Source organism: Megalobrama amblycephala, linkage group LG19 (genome assembly GCF_018812025.1).
Source record: "Megalobrama amblycephala isolate DHTTF-2021 linkage group LG19, ASM1881202v1, whole genome shotgun sequence".
NCBI lineage: Eukaryota > Metazoa > Chordata > Actinopteri > Cypriniformes > Xenocyprididae > Megalobrama > Megalobrama amblycephala.
In genome coordinates, this window is record NC_063062.1 from 9,027,018 (window position 1) to 9,053,273 (window position 26,256).

Consider the following 26,256-nt stretch of genomic DNA (forward strand, 5'->3'; position numbering starts at 1 on the left):
ATTAGAATGAGTTCTGAAGGATCATGTGACACTGAAGACTGGAGTAATGATGCTGAAAATTCAGCTTTGCATCACAGGAATAAATTACTTTGTATATATCAAATAGAAAACAGTTATTTTAAATTGTATATATCACAATATACTGTTTTTACTGTATTTTTATAAATAAATGTAGCCTTGGTGAGCAGACGAAACTTCTTTTAAAAACATTAAAAATCTTAGTGGTTCCAAACTTTTGGACTGTACTGTATATTAGCAAAACAATGTATTGTCAGGATTCCTATGTTTAATTGTGTTTTTTCCCTTTGACCCAGGGGCTGTTTACAACATTTTCAACTAAAAACTTCAGATTTATTAGCCGCTACATGTAAATAACCAGAAGAATATAAAAGTGCAGTAAACTATAAAAATAAGGTGAATAGGCATGGGCGTTTGGCGCGAGTGCTCTGTAAAATAATGTGTATACGCAAGCACGTAGTCTTTCTTTACAAAGTAATACAGAGTTTTTAGTCATTCTCGCAGAAAGCACTTTCTCTGTGCTGCCTTATAATCATGTTAAGAAGTTATATTTCATCTTAACATGACTATAATTACTGTATATTATATTATATTATATTATAAATAATACAATCTCATTTCATCTTAAATACATATTATTTCACTGAACCTATTCTTTCACTTTCATTACATTCAATTCACTCTGCAAGTTAATATCTCAGCTGAAAATCTAAATTTGTTTTGCCGTGGGGCAGGAAATTCAGCTGTGGAATAATGGTGCAAGAAAAACTGATTAAGTGGGTTGGGAGGGTCGATTACTAATTCCATGGCTTTGAGAGAGTTGAGTTTTAGTTTTTCATTTTATGAGAATGCAGACTGCAAATTGACTTTTTTTTGTAGTTCTACGTGCTTTTATCAAAATTGGGAAGGAAGTAAGAGTGCTGGCAACCCTGCAGTGCTCCAATATTGATGCAGGAGAAATTGGGAGGTGATTGCCCTCACATGCAGCTTACAGAATAGGTTATTATATGACACCTAACAGCAGGAGTTTCCAAACCATAAAGTGCCAGTGTGCCAGTGTAGGTCAAAAGTGTTATTGCACCAGAATCACCTTTGTTAAAGCTGGAGCTGAGGTCCTGAACGAATTGACATGCTTGAACTCCTTAAATGAGCAGCATGACTTGAAAGAAAATGTTCTGAAGTGGAGCTGTGCTTACGCCTGCCTGCTGTTTAACTATTCCAAGCACTATCATCTTTTCAGTTCCAAGGTTACAGGGTTCACAAAAAGATACTCTGGAGTGTCTCACAGATTTACGTATAAACAAACACACACGTGGCTGCCTCTGCAGTGGTGCTTGTCTTTGTTTGAGGAAATAGTTACAAGCTCGGGGTAACCAGAAGGTCGCAGGTTTTTTTAATCACCTGAGTCACTCAAACCCAAGTTGCGTCAAGTGGAGTCCACAGGTCTAGATTGCATCACAATACAAAAAAACGCCTGTTCAGAAAGCATAGCATTTTGTTTTGGCTTTTCTTTTACATTATTTAAAGGTGCTAAAGAGGATGTTTTGTTTTATACATTTTTGCAATATTACTTGAAACTGTCTTTACTAACTGATAAAAGATTATTTATTAGGTGCACTGAAAATAATAATATTAATATACATCATCTGTGCACGAGGTAGGGCCTTAAAAACATCAGCCAAGTGGCCCTCTTGCTTGTCAATCACTGCCGTGACGTTCCTTGTGAGAGACGAGCACGGCTGCGCTCTCCAGTAACTTTCCACACTCCACAGGCGCTGCATGCAATGTTTTTGTCAGGAGACAGGAATAACAACTGCAGATTATGAGTTACCTGCGGTGAGTCCGACATAATGAATCCAAAAAACACGACACAGCGAATGCCGGTGGTAAACACTCGCGTTCCAATACTCGTGCACGAGTTTTGGGAGGCGTTCCTTTGAAATGAGCTGTGAAGGAGGGGGGTTGTTCTTACGCATGTGCTCATTTCAAAAACTCAGTAACAGTCTTTGGATTCTCAGTCGACGAAAAAATCCTCTCTATCACCTTTAATTGGCTTTTTTGCTTTTAATTGAATACAATAGAAGAGAAGCAACAGGAAAGTGAGAGGATGCTTTTGATGCATGGTGTGGTGTTGAAAGGCCGTTAATGTATGTGTGCACGTCTGATCATTTTTCCTCTTGTGCTGCATACTCATTTTTGATTCAGCAGATGCAGAGATAGTAAATGGAGTAAATAGTGTCATCCATCAAAAGATTCGTTCTACAAGTAGCTTCATCCCAGAGTTAAAGATGCATTTTTAATGCCCGCTCACTTGTTATCTTCCCCTATAATTTTCTTGAATTAAATTTGCAAGATACTCAGATGTATACAACTCATCTTGTGTAGGCCACACTTTGTGGGTGCTTTGCTCTCCCTTAAGCTCTCTCTCTTTCTACTTTCTTGTGCATAGATAAACAAACACATTTTTCACAATCACAGTTTTGAACTTTTCTACATTGTTTTAAATGAGCCATTAAGAACATGTTTGTGGTGCTATTTATGGTAAGAAAATGTATTTATATGTTATCATAAAAATAATTATTTTCATTATATTTATAAAAAATACTTATTATATATTTAACGTCTAATCGACGATCAATTAATTGGCAATAATAATTTAATCGATAAAAGTAAACTTATCAATGCTCGTTTAAGCAAGGTCATCATTAGAGTGCATAGTTTTGAGGTGCATGCGGCTCATGCGTAAAACACGTGCAGCAGACACACAAGGAAAAATGAATTGAGTGAATGAACCGTAGTTACATATTCTAAATGTAATGTCTTCAAACAATGCAATGGATTAGGTAGGCTAGCCGTTTATTTTGAAACCTATTTAAACAAGGGTCCGAAAATCAAACAAGTGATTTTACTGAACATAAGAACTACTTACTTGTGTAAACACCACAGTAAAAAGTACATAAAATAAACAAGTAATAAGATCCTGGTGGATTTGTGATGGCGCATGGTAAATCAAGACCTGTCAATCTGAGCGATCAAACCAATCCAAACGCACCACAGCTGTAAAACAGTGTCTGATTGGTCTCTGCACATCGTCCCTACCCACTACACCTGAGAACTTTCAAATGATGTTGGAAACACTGCGTCATGATCACGACGCAATTGGATCCCAGAAGTCCTAGAGACCTTATGTAGCCCCGCCCCTAAAGTTACCATCGTTTATTACTGTATTCATGGAGACAAGAGCTGTCGCTATTTTCATTTTTAAACACTTGCAGACTGTATAATTCATAAACACAACTTCATTCTTTATAAATCTCTCCAACAGTGTGTAATGTTAGCTTTAGCCCGTTAGCCACGGAGCACTATAAAAATCGTTCAGAATCAAATGTAAACATCCAAATAAATACTATACTCACATGATCTGATGTATGCAAGCAGCATGCATGACGAACACTTTGTAAAGATCCATTTTGAGGGTTATATTAGCTGTGTGAACTTTGTTTATGCTGTTTAAGTAAGCGCGAGCTCCGGGGGCGGGGAGCGTGAGGAATTAAAGGGGCAGCAGCCTGAATCAATGCATAGTTAATGATTCCCCAAAATAGGCAGTTAAAAAAATTAATTAAAAAAAAATCTATGGGGTATTTTGAGCTGAAACTTCACAGACACATTCAGGGGACACCTTATGCTGTGTTCACACCAAACGCGAATAGAGCGTCTGGCGCGAATGATTTCAATGTTAAGTCAATGTAAAGACGCGTTTACGCGCGCCTGGAGATCTCGCAGCGCGAATGAGGCGTTTAGCGCGGCGCGGAAGACACAAATTTAGACTTATATTACATCTTGTAAAAAAACGTCCGATGGCACCGTTAAGGATTTATGAATGAACCACTTGTTTTAAAATCTTCCCGGTCTACTGACATTTATGACATCTGCTCCAAACATTACAGTGCTCATTATAACTTTCACTAACTCTACAATAAGTAAATCCACTTTACCAGCTAATTACTCTTCGACAGCTATGCCATAGAAATATACAGAGCTACCGCAAAAAAGAAGTTCAAACAATTCTAAAGATGGCTGCACACTTTTTTCTCTGGCACTTACAGTAAGGTCAACAAGCTCGGGGGCTTTAGCCAAGCAGCAAGTCATGTCACTGTGATCTATGCGTTGTCTTATGTTTTGTTTGCCTTTAAGACAAATTGTTCCAAATAAAGATAAGTGATCTTTTATGGTTTACTAATATTTCGCGAAGTTACAAATTGTGGCGCAAAAGCATCTTGCGTATACTGTTTACACGTACAAGTCTATCTATTATGTATGGGGATTTTACAGATCACATTTTCATGTAAAGTAGTTATTTTTTCACACTATGAAAATAGAGCACTTCAAATCTGTCAGCAAAATTAAAATCACTTGTTAAGTGATTGTCATCCCTATATTCACTGTAAAGCCAAGCTTCTAAGCTTTAAAATAACATCTATTTTATGTTTGTTAACTTAGCTTATATGATTGTGTTGGTTAACTTAACTTATAAGATAACTTAGTAGCGCCCCACACACCTCCACACACCTGTAATTTAAATAACGATTGGTTATGGGAATGTATGTAAATTGACATCCCTACATATATCATTTGAATATAGTATTCGCCTCACTTTCTACAGTTACGTATTAGTTAGCGGAGTCACCTTTGGCAGCAATTACTGTGTCTATCGACAAGAAATTGATGCCTTGACTTCATTAAGTTGAGCAGGAACTGTTTGAAAACTGCAGTGTTTAAGTCATTTCACACACGCTTAATTGGAATGACTGGGTCACTCCAGGACATCAGTGTTTTGGGTTTAAGTGTGTACTTTGCTGTATGCTTCAGGTATCTGTCCTGTTTGAAGATAAATCACCCTTGGTAAGTCTCAGTGCTGTGGAGGACAGTAACATGTTTTCTCCTAGGACTTTCTTGTTCTCAGCTTTATCTATTGTTCTTTGTGTCTCTCTGAGTTTTCAGCCCCTGCTGACAAGCATAGCATTATGCAGCCGTCACTATGCTTTACTCAAAAGCCTGAATCATACTGTATGCAAGTACACAAATTCAGGCTCTTCTAGCTACACAAGCTCAATTTTTTGTTGTTGTGTGAAAATGCATTCTCAAAGTTGCCACAAGGGGTAGTATAGCAAAATTAGGTTGGAGCATTTTTCTTTTTACTGTCAGTTTTTCTCTTTCAGATTACTGCCCCATACTAGCCTGACGTGGTCATACTCAATTCTAGTTCGAATATGAGTCTGATACTGCTCCATTGGGCTTTGATTATGGGGGCGTATTTCAACCGATCCAGGAAAGACCTCAATTGGATAGACCTACAACCAATCAGAGCTACAGAGTAAGTGACGTATGTTGAGCGACGCATAGTTGTCAACAGAACTCTTCTTAGCGACCATCGGGGCCAGCTGATAAATCAAACTTTTGCCAAATCCCGTAGGAAGGACGGCAAAGACATCTTTCCCATCGACAAATGCCTTGATCTGTTCCTTTTTTAAAATGAATGCGCTGTCGATATCTTCTATAACGGACGCCATGGCGGAATCTACACATCTCAGTTCTTCAACAGCTATCATTGTTGTAAACTAATTGACCTTTCGCAAAGACCCGCCCCCCTTAGTTACTGTTGCTTTGTCCGACAAGCCGTGGCGCTGTCACACCACACAGAGTGGAAAATACATCGCGGAGCAAAGAGGAAACTGACAACACATCGACAGACGAGACAGAGCAGGTTACTTATGATATTAAACAAAGTCCCAGCTTTCAAACTGTGTAGTTATTAAAAAAATTCAAACAATAAAAAACGTTTTATGGCTCTTTAATGGGTTGTGACCATGACCGTGACAGATTGCTGTAGCGCCTCAGCTCAAGAGGCTCGTGAACCGATCATTTCTTCCTACTAGTCCATTTATAGCATCAAATAAACATGAATGAACATGAGAATGAATGTTGTTTCAAACGCGGAAAGACGTCAATATGCACAATTTTTCAAGTTTAACTCCACCGAGGTTAATCTTCTAACTCCTGACTGCTTTGTCGGACAAAATGGCGGATGCGGCATTCTGATTGGTTAGATCGCTTGTCAATCAAACTCCCCAAGCGCTCTTTGATGACGTGGCTGATTACGTTTCTGGTGATAATCTGTCAATCATCGCCCTGACAATGTGATTGGTCCGAACAGTTTCTGTTCGGGCATAATTACTCCTCTACGGATCGAGTCCAGACCGAACTCCCCGACCTCAAAATGTTGTGGGCGGGGCTAAGTTCGGCTGGCATCCAGGCTAGCCCCATACTAGTGTACGTTTAAATTGCAAGAGCTGCTGAAATCCACTGATATCAATTTTTCTGGGAAGCAGCATTTAAAGGGTTAGTTCACCCAAAAAATGAATTTTCTGTCATCAATTACTCACCCTGATGTCGCTCCAAACCCGTAAGACCTTCATTCATCTTCAGAACACAATTTAAGATATTTTTGATGAAATCCAAGGTTTTTTTATCCCTCACAGAAAGCAACATAATTACTGTCATTCAAGATCCAGAAAAGTAGTAAAGACATCGTTAAAATAGTCAACGTGAAGCGACAAGAATACTTTTTGTGCGCCAAAACAAAACAAAAATAACGACTTTATTCAACAATTTCAAAAGAATCAAAATTCTTGTTTAAGTATAGGTTAACTACAATAAATCACAATGTGCACCAGGTGAATTACTTAATATGCAGGTAATTCAGCTTTTAATTTCGATTTAATTCAGTTAAATGTCTTGCCTTTTTTCACCTTGACATTATGAAATACCTTTTATCTAATTCAGATATAATACAGAAGGTGATATGTTGAAGAATATTGCATTCATGGACAAAAAATAAATGAATAAATGAAAAATACTGAGATATTTCTTAAAATATCTTCTTTTGTGTTCCTGTGTACAGGTTTTGATATGAGGGTGAAAAAAATTGATGTCAGAATTTCCGTTTTTGGGTGAACTATCCCTTTAAACATTGTATACTTCCACCAATCCCTCATTTCCTTCTGACTTTTTCTTTACAGACCAGCATGATGAATTAACCTATCCGTTGACCTCTTGGTTATTTTTCCACTGAGATGTTTATGGGTTGGCTGTTAGGTATCCATGTCTGTTCAATGTCTCCTGGGTCCTGACTAAAAGCTAGAGATGTTTCTCTGAAAAGGAAGGAGAGGATGTTACAGTGCCATTTACACTTAGGCCAGAAACATACTTGAATGTGTGGCCAACAGCGGAAGCAGACTGTTCCGTTGTATATAATTTCAATGTGTTATGTTACTGTGATGGTAACAAGTAGATAGCTACAACAGGTAGTTAGCTATAAACATGTCAGTTTGATGTGAGTCATTGTTTTATATGTGGCCAGCTGATTTTTTTTTTCTTTCCACTGCAGCAAAGCAAAATGAAACATAATGACTGTCTCTAAAAATGAGCAGAGGAATGAGCTAAGACATTTCTAATAGTTTTAATGGTTGCTACACCTCGGATTTCTATTGTCTGATGTAGAGATGCTCTGGCAGATGGAGACCACAAAACTGCTGGTGCAGGACTATGGCAGTAAACCTCACTTGACAGGATTTGCTGTAACCTGCCATAAAGGACAGATCAAACGGGCCGAGTGCAGCGACGGTCTCGAGGGATCGGGGAAAAGAGCATGCTGAAGAGAGTGAACAGAATGAGAGCGATGCAGTTAGATAAAAAGGTGTGGGTGGGTGACCAGTCCCTCCAAAGGTCATGTGGGAACAGTCACAGGTAGTTGCAGGTGGATCCATTTTTGTGTTAGAGATATATGTGGTGAGTTGATCTCTTGCAGCGGACAAACTCATTGCTGCCTCTTTGTCTCTACACACATATTCAGACACACAGTGCAAAAGGCTGCCAAATGTATGGTCTTATGATTTCCGCAATGCAGAAGGCAGAATGGACGGAATCTTGGAATCCAGTCATAAAAAAAGAATTTACTGTATAAAGCGGAATGTCTCAAAATATGGCAATATTTTGATGAATAAATCAAACGTAAGGCTGTGCACTTGATCAAACCACTGTAGTGTCTGTGAATAATAAACTGCTAAAGAACTGCTATTTAAAAACAAAATCTGCATTGTTCTGCATGTATTTCTGTGAATGAGTGGTGCAGTTTTGTCTACACATACTCAAGCTCATTCTGCCCTATTACTTTATGAAGATACATTACATTAACTTGATCTCCAGAGCTGCTCTGAGAGTCACTTCATGAGCATTTCACTATTTTTAATACATCTATCATCAGATACACACAGAAACCCAAAGATCTTCACTACATCCCGCCAAACTAAAAGTTCTGTTTCGGTCCTAACTTGAAGAAATGATGACAGAAATACAGTATATATTACTGTTGCGTGTTAGAATGTACTTCTCTATGGAAGCTTGTTTTCCGACACTGAATGAAAAATAAAAAAGGTAATTGTGACTTTTTATCTCACAATTCAGACTTTTTTCTTGCAATTGCAAGTTTACATCTCACAATTTACTTTTTTTCTCTCAGAATTGCATGATATAAACTTGCAATTGTGAGTTATAAAGTTGGAATTGCGTGATATAGTCACAATTGCGTGATATAAAGATGCAATTGCATATTATAAAGTCATAATTGCGAGACATAAACACGCAATTCTGACTTTTTTTTTGTTTCTATCTCGCAAATGTGATTTTATAACATGCAATTGCGAGGAAAAAAATCGAATTGTAGGTTTATATCTCACAATTGTGACTTTATATCTAGCATTTGTGAGTTTATATTCCACAATTGTGAGTTTATTACTCGCAATTCTGATTTTATTCCTCACAACTGTGTTTATATCTCGCAATTCTGACTTTTTCTCGCAATTGCGGGTTGAGAAAAAAAAGTCAGTATTGTGAGATAAAAAGTCGCAATTACTAAATAAATTTTTTAAATTTTTTATTTAGTGGCGGAAACAAGCTTCCATAGCTTCTCAGATAATAATAACAATAATAATGTTTATTAATAGTTTATTAAAACATTATTTTCAAAGAATATCACACAAGATAATTTTTTTTTCGAATTTCATTTGGTTACATTGTTTATATTGTTAAAGTTGTATGCATTAATTTGATTGCCAACATTTTTTATAATAAATTTGTATTAAACCATTAAACATAGAATTCAAAAAAATAAAAAAGAGACGACATTTCTGAAAAACTAAAACAATTCATAGGGCAATGTTATTGTTGAAGTTTTATTAATTCAGTTGATTAGACATCCTTCTTGATTATTAAAAATTAACCATTAAAATTAAATTAAAGGTCCCGTTCTTCGTGATCCCATGTTTCAAACTTTAGTTAGTGTGTAATGTTGTTGTTAGAGTATAAATAAAATCTGTAAAATTTTAAAGCTCAAAGTTCAATGCCAAGCGAGATATTTTATTTAACAGAAGTCGCCTACATCGAACGGCCAGTTTGGACTACATCCCTCTACTTCCTTCTTTAATGACGTCACTAAAACAGTTTTTTGACTAACCTCCGCCCACAGGAATACACAAGAGTTGCGTTTGTAGAGTGTATTTGTCGCCATGTCGTCGAAACGCTGTTATTTTCATCCCGCAGTCCAATCACCGGGTCTGATTCCGGCTCAAATTGATAGGGTAAAATTAAAGACATGTTTACAATAACACTGAGCGCGTGCATCTCCACGTTATGGTAAGAGGCGTGACCTTTCCGGGCAAGGAGCGCTAAGCTGCTATCGAATCACAACACAGGAACCGCTGGCACAATCAGAACTCGTTACGTATTTCATAGACTTCATAGAACAAGGAAGTCATCAGCCCGTTTTTATGACAGTGGAAACAGCGGTATACAGATAAGTAAATTATGTGAAAAATACTGTGTTTTTTTACAAGCGAAACATGAACACATGTTATATCGCACACTATAAACACAATCAAAGCTTCAAAAAACCACGAAAAACGGGACCTTTAAATAAAAAAAAAAATCAAAAGGAAAACAGAATTTGGGAAAAATATAACAGATTTCATAGGGCCTTACTAATGCCTACTTGCTCTCTCCTCATTTATCCTTTCATCTCTTCATTACTCTCCATTATAGGAGCATAAGGTGGGGAGAAGAGAACGAGTGTGTCTCAGTTAAAAATATGGAGTGCTTAGCAAGCCGGAGATGGAGAGGCAGGTGTTTAAGATTCTGAGATCGTCTCACTGTGTACTTTATCTAGTGCAGAGCTGTACCATACCATCCCAGCCTGTGCCTTATATTTCAGGTTTTTGGGCTAGGAGGGAAAGAGACAGAAATTATTCAGCAGGAGAAATTGAGTGCATTTTGGAGGATTACACAGATTAAAGCATCAGACTAAAACTGTGTGTGTGTGTGTGTTAAATAACATGCACTGATGCACAATAAGATCAGGAACATGTATTAAGAAAATGGGTTTAATTTTGATTTTGTATTGACTTTGTTATCTCAACTGTTTCTCCTAGACAGCAGTGTGATTAAATGGAGAGCAAATGAAATCTTTTGCTTAAATCTTCTGAAATCTTTTTATGCTAAAACACAGACTGTAATCTTACTTTGGTAAGTTTGAAATTTGCTAATGTCTGTAATGATAAAAAAAAAAACCTTTCTCATCAAATTCCTCCAAGGCCAAATGACCTGAGCTAATCATGTTTCTGTTGTTCTCTTGTTTCTCTTTTTCTAAGGAATTCTAAGGAATTTTAGGAGAAACATGCCAGACAAATCTGATGCCAAAAAGAAACAAAACCAATGTAGGGCTGGGCTGTATGACAATAGTGTTCTATTGATAGAAATTTTGCTATATTTGTGTAATGTATGTTGCAGCACATGAATGATAAAGCATGCATTAATGAGAAAATAAAGAGTGGGTAGTCTTTCTTACTTGAATACTGCTGTCAGGCATATTGTGCCTGAAAAACAGACTTTGTCAGTTGCATTTTTCTCAGATTTTTTTTGTCATATTGTTTGTTTTTGCACAATTTTGATAACATTGTAGAAATAACAGAGAAAATAACAGAGAAAAAATAAAATAACAAAAACTACTATATTGTGATTTCGCTAATATCACCCATATCCAAGAACTCTGTTCAGAGTACTTTCACTGTCCTTGAAAACCTGAAAATTTCAGGAAATTTCAAAGGCATGAAAGTAATAAAATCTTCAAAGGTCACAGAAATGTCATGGAAATTCCTGTAGTGATATATATATATATATATATATATATATATATATATATATATATATATATATATATATATTCTAGTTATGAACCGTAATCTATGTCTATTTTGGCTGGGTTTCCTAGGCTTTGTCTGAAATCGCCCCATATTCACTATCCCCTACATTCCCTATATTAATATAGTTCACTTGAGCGAGTGAAAGAAAACGAGTGAGCAAATTCGGACACTGAGGTTGCTGGAAGGGCTGTCGCTTTTGCATAGCTTGTGCTTGCTGTTTAATAATTTTAATACATTTAAGTTTAATGTTTAATAAAAAGCTGGCAGCAAATTGTCAGCTCCAAGATGAAAAGATTTATCTTGAACTCTGTCATGGAAACTATGTATAAACCTTAATTAAAAAAATTAATAGTCAATTAAAAAGGAATTTATGATATTATGCTGTAGCCACATTGGACCAACCGTTTTTAAAAATGGATCTTCTGGTCAGACACGGTAATTCATCCGGCAGGCGACTCTCACAGTGCATTATGGGTACTCTCTCTGTTGAGCATATATCTGTTGTACACTCATTATTGTGGTGCATTGTGGTATTGAATGAGTGGACTCGATAATGTCCACTATGGTTTTGGCACCACTACAAATGGCTGTCCCCTCAAATACCTAGTGCCCTATTTAGGGTATAGGGGGTGATTTCGGACACAGCCCTAGTTTTCAGTTTGTTTCTATGGTTTCTCATTGATTTGATTATCATGTGCACCTGTTATTCATTTCATTGATTGGTTTGTTTGTATTTAAGCTCTGTTTCTTTCATTGCATCGTCTATTCTCATCAGGTTTATACAGTTATTCTATTCGAGGTTTTCAGTCAAGCATGTTTTGTTATTAATAAGTCTTTAAACTACTGTGATTAGATCCATTTCTCATCTTTATTTGCAACCGCCGCTGACAACAAGAGACTTAGTTATTTACATGTATATGCATGTTAAGCTGGGATAGGAGAAATTATTTTTTAAATTTTGGATTTTTCAAGAAAATTTCACACTTAATCCTTAAGTCTCTTGACTTACAGTATAATTGTATTTTCTCTAGGAGCCCATATGTGTGTTTGTGTGTATGCGTGCATATGTGTGTTTGTATTTTCCAGGGAGGAAAATAGAGGTTGGTTGCCAGTAAGACCCAGACATGGTATATCTGATCATCTGTCATGTTCCTGTCTGTCTCTGCTCTGTGACTGTATTAGTGCACGGGGTTTCTGGGTTACTGCGATGTAGCACACAGAGTTCTTTCAGTGTCCCAATCTCTCCATCTCTGCCTCTGCTTCTCTGTCAATCTCTGGCAATGACCTCAAGGTCATTTTGACATATGCCTTCATCAGCACACACAACCTGGTAAACACCCAGTATGACAGATTGAGCACACTTTTACAGTTTTTTTGCTTAGTTTATCCTTTATGTCTTTGAAACAACGTTCAATCAGAATATTGAATAGAGAGCAGACAGGGGAGTCGAGAGTACAGCGATTTAAATAAAAGCAATATGCTGACCTCAACAATTTCCTGCCTGTGGTCTTTTTCTAGGAGCTCTCAGAATGACGTGGCATTATTGACTCTGCGCCAGGAAATGTTCGACAACACATATTTTGGCAAGAGAAAGTGGAAAAGAGTGAGACAGAGAATGAATAATGGACTTAGATTATGGAAGAGAGACAGTGTGTAGGCTCACGTCTGATGTGTTAGAGCAGGAAGACACAGTGAGCAGCAGCAGTGCAGTGGAGACGACTTAATCACATTACATCATATCACACTATACAGATACTGTCCCTGCAGGACTACAGCACCATGTTAAACATCCATTTACCTCAATTTCAAGGTGTCTCATTGTTCGTATGTGTTTTTTTGGCCATTACTCATCACTCTTGCCTGTTGAAATAGTTCTGAGAGAGTCTTCAGCCTCATATTTTATCACTTCTGTGACAAAGTCTCGAAAACAGCAGAAACAAGACATCAGTCTTGGAATGTGAGCTTTTGATATCTTTTTCTCTCCTAGCCTCTCTCCCTCTCTCTATCTCTCTCTCTCTCTGACATAAGTTTGGGTTTGGTAAGATTTTTTTATGTTTTTGAAACATTATTCTCACTAAGGCTTCATTTATTTGATCAGATATACTTTAAAAACAGTAATATTTTGAATTATTATTATATTATTACAATTTAAAATATTTGTTTTCTATTTAAAGATATATTAAAATGTAGTTTATTCCTGTGATGGCAAAGCTGAATTTTCAGCAGCAATTACTCCAGTCTTTGGTGTCACGTGATCCGTCAGAAATCATTAATATGCAGAAATAGAAATCTTTTGTATTATTATAAATTTCTTTACTGTCACTTTTGATCAATTTAATGTATCCTTGCTGAATAAAAGTATTAATTTCTTTCAAAAGTGACCCCAAACTTTTGAACAGTAATATATTTATATTAGCTGAGTGAACTTTGCCAACATGTTGCTCAGCTGGTGCAGTTTAATGAATCAACTGGCGAATTGGTCTTATTGAATCAGCTTGGATGACTCACTTACTCACTGAACAGCAGGTTTTCATGCCTGTGCTCGGTGTCGCCTACTGGAAAATCAATATCCTGTAAGAAACAATTGGTTGTGCCTATGTATCAATTTCTTTACAAAGTTACATTGTAATTTTTTTTAAATAGGAAAGGTTTTTTTTATGAATGAGTTAGATTAGAGAGTGTACAAATGTGCCTACCATACTTCTTCCATACTTTTGGAAAAGAATCCCAAGATGCACCTCATGAAGTTGGTGGCAGACATGTAAAAAGGGTGATGACTTGAAAAATAAGACTTGATGTAAAAAGTTTGGCCATGCTTAACAATGTTTATACTTTATGAACAACTCTATATCTCCACTTTTTTTTTTTTTTTTTTTCATCTTGTGTCCCTCCTCTATGCCATTTAATATTCAATTATGCGGTTACTCCGAGTAATAAAAGACTTTGCCCAAGGCCCTACAGGGCCCTTATATCTGAAAGTGTAGAAACCTAGTTGCAAGTGTTTTCCATAACTTAATTTGAATCTTTTTATAAAAGCTTTAATATTAGATGTTGAGACTAGAGTAATATAGTTTATGGTTTTCCAGCATGGCTTCTGATATATGTGCCGTACTTATGCATTTAGGGCTAGACTCCTGCTGCGGTTTCGTTTCTCATGAATAATATTTTTTTGATGAATATCTGATGCATTTCCATGAAAATATAAGATGTGAAAATGTTTGGGGGTCTGAGTTCAAATTGGAATTTTAGGAAACAGCTGACCCCAGGGGTTTGTGGTTTGTGTATGTTGGCATATATGAAGGAGAATATGCTCTATAACAAGCGTTGACTTCTGTACATGCCAGTAATGTGTTTGGTGTTGTTTATCAGAACTTATAGTTGTGTACAGTCAGATAAAAGAATGTGTGTGTGTTGCAGTAGCTCTGTTTCAATTATTCAGCTCTCTGTCCAACCCCTTGTCTCTTCCTGACATCCCTACTCCTGGGTCCCCATATCTCATTCACTAAGCAGCTCACAGATCGGATTATCCCAACTGCATTTCGTTTTCAATACATCCATTTATGCATTCTCAGACCCTCCCTCTAGATTCAAACAGCCAGCCAGACCACCTAACATTCAATCAGAGACTCGTACAAGAAAGATGGCTGTCAGTGCGTATAACCTGTTTAGTGCTAACAAAGACTGAGACGTATACTGGCAAGATTGCAATGGTAATTCTGTGCATTTCTTTGTTTTACTCTGGAACTGCAGCATTTGGGTTGAGCTAAACCTATTCCAACCACCCTATTGATTTTAATTCATCATTATACTCTGCTGTTCACCCAGAATGCACATGAATCCCACATGTAAGGCTGTGCTATTTAAGGCTGAACGATTTAGTCAGAGAATCCTGTTATGATTGTGCTGTGAACTGTTAAATAATGAACATTTCATATTTCTGTTTTAAGGTTAAAATAACAAGAAGCAACATGATTTCAATTTTATTTTGATTAATTGTGCAACCCCACTGCTATAAATGCTGATCTCAAAAGCCCTGGTATAAGTCTTGGTAATCTGCTTATTGGCTCTGTAGGTGATTTCTAAATGTACAGATTGTATAGATGCAGTGGCTGCGGCTGATTGGTTTTGGGCTCAAAGGAGGGGGGATGTCATTGACATTTATAGTGGCAGTGCAGAGATAAGGTCACCCTAAGTGCATTAGCACTGAGAAATTGACAATCAGCTTGACGAGTTGCAAATTGTTATCCTTCTTTAACATGCATAATGTCTGCAGCTGCAGTCACAGCCACTTCATCCCCACCGCAGGGAGACGAGGAGCAAAAGTCTGAGAAATTATGGGAGGAAGGTGTTGGAGTAGGAGGGAATGAGAATGACTGAGAACTGGGGAGAGTGACAGAAAGGGAGAGAGAGGGAAAGGGGACAATGTACGTACTGGACGGAGGAGGACGAATTGTGTGCTGAGCATTTAAAATTGCTGAATTTACACAAATGAATCACCTCAGAGCTGCTGTGGTTTGATAATATGTTCACTCTAACTGTGAGTCTGTTGCTTCTATGAAAGATTGAGAATTTACAAAGGCTTTTCAGACTTGACAAGCAAAAGCATAAATGAGTTTTGAAAGGTTTTTGAAAGATGTAAGTGTGGCAGAGTGAGGTTCTTATGGGAAGGCAGGATGTTTGTGGAGCGAGGTTTGCAGTATTTGCATTATGCAGTATTTTCAGTTGGTTTCTGGATTCTGATTGTTTCAAGGTGTTGATTTTCTACTGCATTGCTATAAATTAGTTCAGAGATTATACTTGAAACTAGAGATTGACTGCTTTTTTGTTGTTTTGTTTAGTTTAACCCTTGTGCATCAAAAAAAAAGTTACACATAGGTGCAAAATGGACAAAAATGTCCATGTCCAAAAACTGTCATAAAAATATGATTTATTTATATTTTTTCCACTTTCACTGATGTCAATTTTTTAACCAGCATCTGTTCTATCCATAGATACCAAACATTCATTAATTTTAAGAACTGTAACCCTTTAAATGCTGGTTTGTTTACATAATGCCATGGGTGTTTTTTTATGAAAAAATTAAAAATAGTAGTTTATTTTCATAAACTAAATGCTAAGCAGAATTTTTTTTCTTTGCTTATTAGATTCTTGGGTGTGTCAATGAAGAACAACAACATTCATTTTGAGGCATTTATATTTTTTATGTAATGTCAGATTTTTTAAAAAAAACTAACACTTAGGTCCATAATGGACAAAAATGTCCATGCCAAAAAAACTGTCATAGAAATATTATATATTAATATTTTTTTCCACTTTCACTGACTGTTTTTTTATCAGCATCTCTTCTATTCATAATTACCAAACATTCATTCATTTTAACGCTTTACAAATCGGTTTCTTTACATCATCAGCTTCTAATGCACCTGTGTGCTCACTGTCAGTGGGCAACACTAGCTTCAGAGCTTCCTCTGCTGAGTAACATCTCTTCATCTTGCAAACAATGAAATGATCAACCCCTCAAGCACCACATATTTATAGGTTTGGCTGTGAGAACATCTGTGTGAACTCAAACTTTGTATAAAATCTACCAGACTAAACAATCAGCATTTTCTTGTGGTGAAAACTAAAACAATGTTTAGGGGCTTCTGAACTTCTACTTCAAATTCAAGCTCACCTTTTATCTCCATACAAAAACAATAACAAGTGAAAAAGTGCAATCAAGGTTAAGATGCGTGTTTGGGTGAAAAAGAAAAACCTCAAAGATCATTAACCTTCTTTGACCTTTTTCATAGTTTTCACATGGCCCTATGACCCTGCCAAGGGTGTGACTCATACATGGAGTGGGATTTTTGATTGCCAGTACAATATAATTTCTTTCAAACTAAATACACACATTAAATTTTACACATGCAAACTACATTCTGACATCCTTACCAACATACCCACACAATTATAGCTGCATTATTTTTCCAATTGACTCTATAATAGACTATAATATGCATAAGCATATTATATTTCTTTTATATGCCAAATTTGAAAATATGGCACAATCTAGTAAAAAATGGTAAAAATGTACAATTTCAAGCCTTGCCGATAGAATGAATGCCTATTTGCAAAAATTGTATCATTTTATAGAATGGCCCTGGGTTAAAAAATGTGCAGTTTTAATGGGTTTCAATGTGGACATTTTTGTCCTTAAGGTCCTCAGTGTGAGTATTTTTTGTACGGAGGGTAAAATTTATTTTTGAAGGAAATGAGGGTAAAATATTAAAATTCCAATAAAAATAAACACCTGAGCCAAAATTCATGTAGTTGGCATTAACAAAGGCACACTTATAACAAAAAACAAAACTGAAATGGACAAAAATGTTCATAAGGTCGCACAAGGGTTAAATGTTTTTGTATTACTGATAAACCTTTTGCTCTCACAGATATGTTATTTTAAATCTCCCTTTAGCAAACACTTTTCTATTTTAACCTCTAATACCGCTAAGCTGGCTTAAAGGGATAGTTCACCCAAAAAATAAAATTATCCCGTAATTTACTCACCCTCAAGCCATCCTAGGGACTTTCTTCTTTCAGTCAAACGCAATCGGAGTTATATTAAAAATTATTCTGGTTCTTCCAAGCATTGTAATGGGAGTGAATAGTAACCGATATTTTAAAGCCTAAAAAACACATCCATCTATCATAAAAGTTATCCATATGGCTCCAGGGGGTTAATAAAGGCCTTCTGAAGCATTTTTGTAAGAAAAATATCCATATTTTTAACTGCATAGACTATAATTACTAGATTCTGGTAACGTCCGTCCATGCGTTCATGAGACAGTCGAGTTCTGGCATATGAAATAGGATAGCATAAGCATAAAGCATGAGTAGCATAAGCTTAGGTGAGAGTAGATATCTCTCACGGTTCAAACAAATAGGGCTTGGCAACAAACTCAAGCTCCGACGACATTTCTATTTAAAAATTCTCATTTCAGGCTTCTAATTCTAGTTTATAAAGTTATCTATACATATGGATATTTTTCTTACAAAAACCCATATGGATTACTTTTATGATGGATCGATGTGCTTTTTTGGGCTTCAAAATATCGGTTACTATTCACTCCCATTATAAAGCTTGGAAGAGCCAGCATATTTTTAATGTAACTCTGACTGTGCTTGACTGGAAGAAGAAAGTTATATACACCTAGGATTCCTTGAGGGCAATTGAGAGTAAATTATGTGATAATTTTCATTTCTGGGTGAACTTACCCTTTAAACACCTACCCCTGGTTTCAGAGACGAGGCTTAAGCTAGTCCTAGACTAAAATGCATGTTTGAGCTGTTTAACTGAAAGCATATCTTAAAATGCGTCAGTGCCATTATTTTGTCTCTTATTTTTTACTAAGCCACGTTTATGAATTAGAAATATTTTTTTGTTCTATTTTTATTCATCATTATTAGTAATGGCAGACTTTATTGGTAGGATTTATTCCAATATATTAAATATTTTTATATTATATTTATCTTCCCCTGTTAAATATTAAGCTTGAAATATTTTGCATTTTTCATTTTTCCACTGGAAGTTGGAAATGTCTTGAGGTAAACACATTATAAAGAAATGTGCATGTGCTACACCCAAAGTGTGACAGTCCGTCATCAATTATTTCTTACAATTCTTGTTCTCTGTCTGGCTATGTTTCACATCATAGATCTTACCGCACTATTCTGAATATTTGTTGAGAGATGTCATCTTTTTTTCTTTGACTGTTCTCATTTGTGTTTATACTGTAAATTACACATACCTGCATCATTGTGAACAGGCAGTTGACCACCTGTGAGGGAGCATATACTGTACAGAAACAATAACATCACATGCTTTACATGTGACAACATGACAAAACCGTTACATCACCAAAGGTCTTCAAGTAACTGCAAATTGAACAGCTAATTTGCTAACATGGCATGACTGTGATATGTTCCCTTGAGTTTTGCTTGAACTAATGCATCTCACCAAATATTAATTAAATCTGCTATCTCAGCATCTTTCCACTGATTCTGCTTGCTCCTCCCCTGGTTTTTAAGATTTTAGCAAGGCGCTTATTGGCACTGAATGATAACAACATGATAAATCGATGATGATATGCATACAATATGTTAACAGAATGTGTGATTTTAGATCTGACTGCATCAGATATATATAGTTTCAAGGATCACATCTAGAGGCATGTCACATGAAAGGAGAAATCCAATTTGTATCACTTCCAGCATGTTGGCTGAATATCGAGTGTTTAATTCAGGCATTTCAAGGTCAAAATGGTCTGGTTTTTCTTTTCTGTTAGCTCTCCCTCCCCACCGCCTCAATCTGACCTCTGACTCTGGCTAATTAACTGATACAGCTTGACTTATCGGATAGTGTGACTTGAATACTAAAAGTAAACACTGAGTTTTTCTGGAAAATGTTGTGGCAATCTGCCCTATCCTTATCTTATCCATTTCCCTTCCTCCTTTTTTGTATTACTGACCAACCTTTTGCTCTCTGAGGTATTTTATTTTAAATCTCCCTTTCACAGTTTTTTTTCTACTTCTAATAAGCTAAGCCTAAACGCATTGATTCTGAATTTAGATCCAATGTCTTTTTATTAAAAATAATTGATTTGGGAATTAAATTAATTTCACATCCTCTCTCTCCGCAGGGTGTGTGCTCCCAGAAATGCCAGCACATGTTCATCGTAGAGACGGTGTGTGTGGCCTGGTTCTCCCTGGAGTTTCTGCTACGGTTCGTGCAGGCTCAAAGCAAGCTGGAGTTCCTCCGTGGTCCTTTGAACATCATCGATGCCATGGCCATCCTACCCTACTACGTGTCTCTGGTCGTGGGAGAAACCCCTGCTGACGAAAATGAGCGACCCTCTGGAGGTAAGGGCTACTTGGACAAGCTTGGGTTGGTACTGCGGATCCTACGTGCCCTTCGGATCCTGTACGTGATGCGGCTGGCCCGCCACTCTCTGGGCTTGCAGACGCTGGGGCTGACGGTGCGACGGAGCATGCGCGAGTTTGGCCTGCTGCTGCTCTTTCTCTGCGTAGCCGTGACGCTCTTTTCACCACTGGTGCACCTGGCAGAGAGCGAGCTTACCGGAGTACAGGATTTCAGCAGCATTCCCGCCTCTTACTGGTGGGCAATAATCTCTATGACTACAGTAGGTTATGGGGATATGGTGCCCAGGAGCATCCCCGGTCAGGTAGTGGCGCTCAGCAGCATTCTGAGCGGGATCCTAATCATGGCCTTCCCAGCCACTTCCATCTTCCACATGTTTTCCCGCTCCTACCAGGAGTTGAAACAGGAGCATGACAGGCTTTTTAAGGAGGAGTGTGCAGCAGCCGCAGCTGCTACCGCAGGAGCCGAAGAAGAGCAGGATGGAGGATGGGTGGACTTTCCTCCTCCTAGACTAGTTCTTACTCCAGACACAGAGACGCCAGGCTCTGTTGAAGACCTGGCTCTCCTCGGGAATGGTGGAGAGACTTCCGGGAATAACAAGCACCCGTTACCAGCTGGAGCCTTTTAAGTGATGCACAACCATTGTACTCTTCTGTAGTTAAAACCTGTGCTTCCCTTCCCTCATACTGAACCCTTTTGCAGTGGACAGGGTGAATTTTCATGGATGGCTCTGTCTAAAGAGTTAAAGGGCCTTGAACATACAGTATTTTGTCTTCCTGAAGAATCTCATTGAAGTACTATTTCCTTCATATTTACACTGTGGACTTATGTCAGATTTAGCACTCCATGAAAATCCATGCAATAGAAATAAAAAATAAAGCTACATAGTTTAACTTTGGAGCCTTTTTCCAAACCGTTAGACATACGACAGAGAAATTTCTGCATTTTTTAACAAATCCAAAGATGTGCTTTTTGTGGACTGTTTTAAATGCAAGAATTGCTCTTCCAGAAAATGTGCATAATGCATATAATTTTCTGCGTTGGTCGGGACGGACATGCAATGGCTTTTGAACAGCTCCAAATAAAAACAGCAGTAATCTCAGAGTCTTGTCCTGTTTTTTAGTGTTCATAGAAGGATTTTTTTTTAATCCTCTTCTTTGAGACACAGTCACCCTGTTCTCTTCTACTTCATTTTACGAAATAGCACATGTGTGCCCCTGCCATCTGCCAGCTCTGAGGAGATGCAACAGTTACGGAGTAATAAATCTATGATTGTTTTAGTGTTATTGCTAGAGTTGAGATTCAGCCATGTCGTGACCTCAGTGAGGTCGACCCTGTTTTCATCATCTTCTCCTCTTCTTACCAATTTCTCCCTAAGAGAGTCTGATGCCCCCATGTGAAAAGCTTCTCTGTAAGGTCACAAAATTGTCCTCCTCCCCAATGCTTGCAGGGCTGATGGTGGGATCTTGATGAGGCTGGGGATAAAACATGAAATAAATACTCAGAGATAAAAAAAAAAAAAAAAGTTCTTCTGGAGTCAGATTCTGTGACGGACTTTGCTTTGTCAACAAATCACAAATTTGCACATCTAATCCAATTATTCAGTCATGTTGCATCAGATAAACAGCCTTGCTACTGCGCTGAAAGTCCCAGAAGGCTGAGTCATGAATCGGAAAAGGTACAGAGGAAACAAAGAGGCTTTGATGGACCAATCAAATTACACGTGTAGCTTTTCTCAGGATTAATCAGCTGGTTGAATCATTAAATGGACATCAGCTTGTTCTTAATGTTAAGGTTAAACCTGTTTATCACTTGTTTTTCTTTCATGATACACAAGCAGGGCCAGGATCAGGTCTTAGTCCACTCTCAAGTTATATAGTAAGTACACTACCCAGATAGTCAACCATTTCTGTCAAAATCACTATATTACTTACTAGAAATGTTATCATTATGTTCTTCAATCTCTCAAGTCGTCAGAAAAGGAGGATAAGAATATATTTGATAATGGTACAGACTTGTAAAGAGCTTCAATGAAGATAAACAAAGCCAAAAAATGAAATCATGGCATGCTCCGCAGCAATGTTGATGATAAATGCCAGCTACATTTAATGCACGACTGAAATTGTGTTGCAGGTCATTGAGTCATCAGCGTCCTAATGTTTAGTGCTTAAATTTGTGTTCACGTTATACTGATCTTAAACTGTTATGTAACATAACCTGGAAGAGAAAACCATATTCTTAACCGTTTTGATGGAATGTATTCTATTGCAATAACAATTCATATGAACTTAATAACCATCTGCACCATTTAACAGCATTAGATGGGGAGAAGCTTCGTGAGATATGCCATCAGCTCAGCTATAAAGATGCTTTTAGCCGCAGTGCTTATTGAGAAATCTTGTTGAAGGATAGCTTGAATGATGTATCATATGCCATTATTTATCAAGAAAGGCCATATCTAGATGGCAAGTGTCTTCTGCTGGCACCAGTGATTGATGTAGAAAGCATCAAGAAGGGTTTAAGAGGCCATCCATCAGATATACTTGATGGTAAGATTGATTCCTATTCAATGGATAAGTTGATTTTTAGATTTCAAAGTGTGGTAGATTTAAGTTTTAGTTCTCTCATCAAGTAAAGACATTTACAGTGCAGTCTGAGCAATAAGTCAATGATGCATGCGTATGTGTATGTTTTGACATTTCAGAGCATTTCAGCAATCAGTAACAGCACTTTTTCTGTGCTTATGCACAGCAAATCTTTTAATAACAGCAACTTGAAATATGACACATAAACTGTTGAAGGTCAAAGTGTAATGATCAATGAACTTGTTAAGAATAAACTTCAGTTAATTGTTTTTAACGTTATAATATGCAAAGTGAAAGCCCGAAACAGCACAAATGTGTTTAGAATGTTTTATTTTTCTTACTTCCTCCTTATTGCTTTATCAAAAATGTGGGTGGTTAATAAATGTGGGTTTCTGATGTCAGACATTTTAAGCTTTTGGAACTAGTAGTTTTTGCAGCGTAGTGTCATTAAATGGACTTTTGAACCGTTTTCAGTTATTATAGTTACAATATGTTTACATGCTATATTCAAGATCAAGGAAAGTTGTATTTCTCATTACATCCTTTTAACTATTCATGAGTGGCATGAGTTCTGCAGTGTTGTCTGGATGCTTCTATTGGCATATCTGTGATGTTGTCATCATACTATATTTCAGGCTCAAATGTGACTTTTTATCACTTCATTTAGCTTAATCACTACATTTTGCTGCCTGTTGGCAGAGATGCTATAAGTGAACAGATGTTTGAGTTCTCACCATTCAGTTCTATTTTTGATCTTGTATGTCAGTGAGGTTATAACTGTGCATTGGCTTGTCAGTCAGTCTGACTTGTTTGTTTGTAAATGGATTTGATCTTGTGAACTTTGACTGACATTATAGTGATCTAGATATACAGCAGCTACTGAATTACCCAGAATGCACCATCTAATCTCATCTCATCCAAAGCAGTACACAGGTTTCAGCATGAACATGCTTTTTCAAATACACAGTCGGTAGTATAGATTAAAGAAAGAGTCACTGGTCATGTAACTAAACTTAGCCTCATTGACCTCAAACAGCTCTTTTTGCTTTCACTGTGGACAGACAAATTGCTGGACGTTGCGAACATATTGCATCGCTCCTAGCTATGACACAGTGTAATTTTTCCCCCCTCTGTCTGTCATGATGGTAAGAGCCTAAATGGGGAAGTGAGCTTCCCATTAATCTTAGCTGACAACTTGACCATAGATGTACTGCAGTGTGGCAATGAAATTCTGGAAAGAGTCTCGCTTGGAAAGTTAAAGCATTCCTCTTCTTTGTATCACACAAGCGTCATCATTGCAGTAGTTCCAGTCTAGGTGGAGGTTTCACTGAACATCAGAGACCTCAGTGTCTTTGACAGACAGCTGTGATTGATTCCTAGTGTTTCTATAAAGGCAAAGTTTTAAAAATGAATCAAAGGCTCTAGGAGGAGGCATTTTCAGCATTTTTTTTTTCCTAGGCTTACTTCACAGTAAGTATCCATGTATTATTTATACACCACACAAACACAAAAAAGTAAAAGATTAGGAAGGGACAGTTTGAGCACTCATTCATGCAGAACAAGTCAAGTTCATTTAAAGAGTGCTGTGATGTGCTATCGGTTAATAAACTTGCTGGATTTAATTATGTGATGTCATTATCGCACAGCTAATAGGCTATATTATATGCAACTTTATCCGCGTACATGCAGTGCATTCACGCAAAGCGATATATACTGTATAGCAAATCTCAACTGCCTGTTCTCAACTGCAAAATGTATCTATATTATCACCTAGCACTTTATATAAAGTTGGATATATGTGACCCTGGATCATAAGTAGCATGAGTATATTTGTAGCAATAGCCAACAATACATTGTATGGGTCAAAATTATCAATTTTTCTTTTACGCCAAAAATCATCGGGATATTAAGTAAAGATCATGTTCCATGAAGATATTTTGTAAATTTCCTACTGTAAATATATCAAAAATATATTTTTGTTAGTGGATATGCATTGCTAAGGACTTCATTTGGACAACTATAAATTTTGCACCCTCAGATTCCAGATTTTCAAATAGTTGTATCTCGGCCAAATATTGTCATGTCCTAACAAACCATACATCAATGGAAAGCTTATTTATTCAGCATATCTCAAATGCTTGATTGCTTGTATCCTTGTATCTGCTAAATCTGACTATTAGGAATGAAGATATTATAATTAGCATCATGATTTGCTTTGAAACAATGGATATTTTGAAAAGTGCCATACAAATATTTTTGACTTGACTTGACATGTACATGAACCTGGTAACTTTTGCACTGTACACAAATAAAGGGACTATCTGCAAATTACTGTTTATATATTTACTATTTATATAGAGGCTGATGATGCTTTTTACATTTTCTTTCTTATTCAGGTTTCTCAGGCTTTTAAGCAGGTGTTTGGGCATAATGGCTGTGTCTTAATCTTGCCGTCAAATGATCCACTTGTGTAGCAGGTGCTTGATGTTCTGCTCAGGTACAAAGTGTATTTTGTGTCCCTCAGAGATCAGCAACAAACTGTCTCAAATTTTTAACTGAAACAAGCCTTCCATCATACAGACAAACTAATATACTTGACTTTTTTAGTGTTTTGTGGTGAAAAATGTGATGCTTTGTCTCGTACTGTAATGAAAATTGCTGCTGATACAGATGATATTTCTGCTTTTAGGTGATGCCAACCAACATCTGTTCTTCTACATTACTCTTTAAGAAAAAAATAATGTGACATTTGAGACAGAAATAGATTAAAGAGAGTTAATGAATAATGCTAGTAAATACTAATATGATGAAGTAAAGTTAACAGAGAATAGTGACTTTATAATTACTGCAAAGTCACAATTTCACTGCATTGCAACATTGTTAGCAAGCTCTGCATCTCATCTCTGGTGCTTGAAATGGATGTTTTATGATATTGAATTTCTGTATATCATCCCATAAATGTATTGAATGTCAAAGGCTCTGTTCGGAGTGAAATAATATCTTACTGCATACTGCGCAGTATATACTGAAAACAGTATATTCTACAAAATATGAAACATTTTACATTATGATTATTTTAAACAATATACATCATTGTTAACACAAGACCTCACCAAGTTGTAAGTTTAATTTGGGTAGTGGACTTCTCAGAAATAAATATGGTTATTTTGCTTTTTAATTCAAATTTAAGTAAAAAAGACTTGACATCCAATCATTTTTTGAAAGAGATGTTAAAAAATAATGGTTGATATTACTTCTATGTCATTCATCATTGCATTATGGTATACATTACACTGCATCCCATACACATATTCCATATTTCCTCTGTTGTAAACTGCACATTTAAGCAAAAGTCATACAGGTTCATAAATTATATCATTAGTAACTTTTCTGGTGTATGTGGAAGTGCGCTGACATTCTG

General features: G+C 36.8%; 1 protein-coding gene across 1 annotated transcript in view; it reads left to right on the forward strand.

Moving 5' to 3' along the window:
• Window positions 1-21,352, forward strand: part of kcng4a (potassium voltage-gated channel, subfamily G, member 4a) — a 33,702-nt gene extending 12,350 nt beyond the window's left edge. Inside the window, exon 3 of the mRNA XM_048168996.1 lies at window positions 20,012-21,352. Coding sequence (XP_048024953.1) covers window positions 20,012-20,878 — 867 coding nt within the window. The 3' untranslated portion in view covers window positions 20,879-21,352. The remainder of the gene's footprint in view (window positions 1-20,011) is intronic.
• Window positions 21,353-26,256: the final 4,904 nt, after the last annotated feature.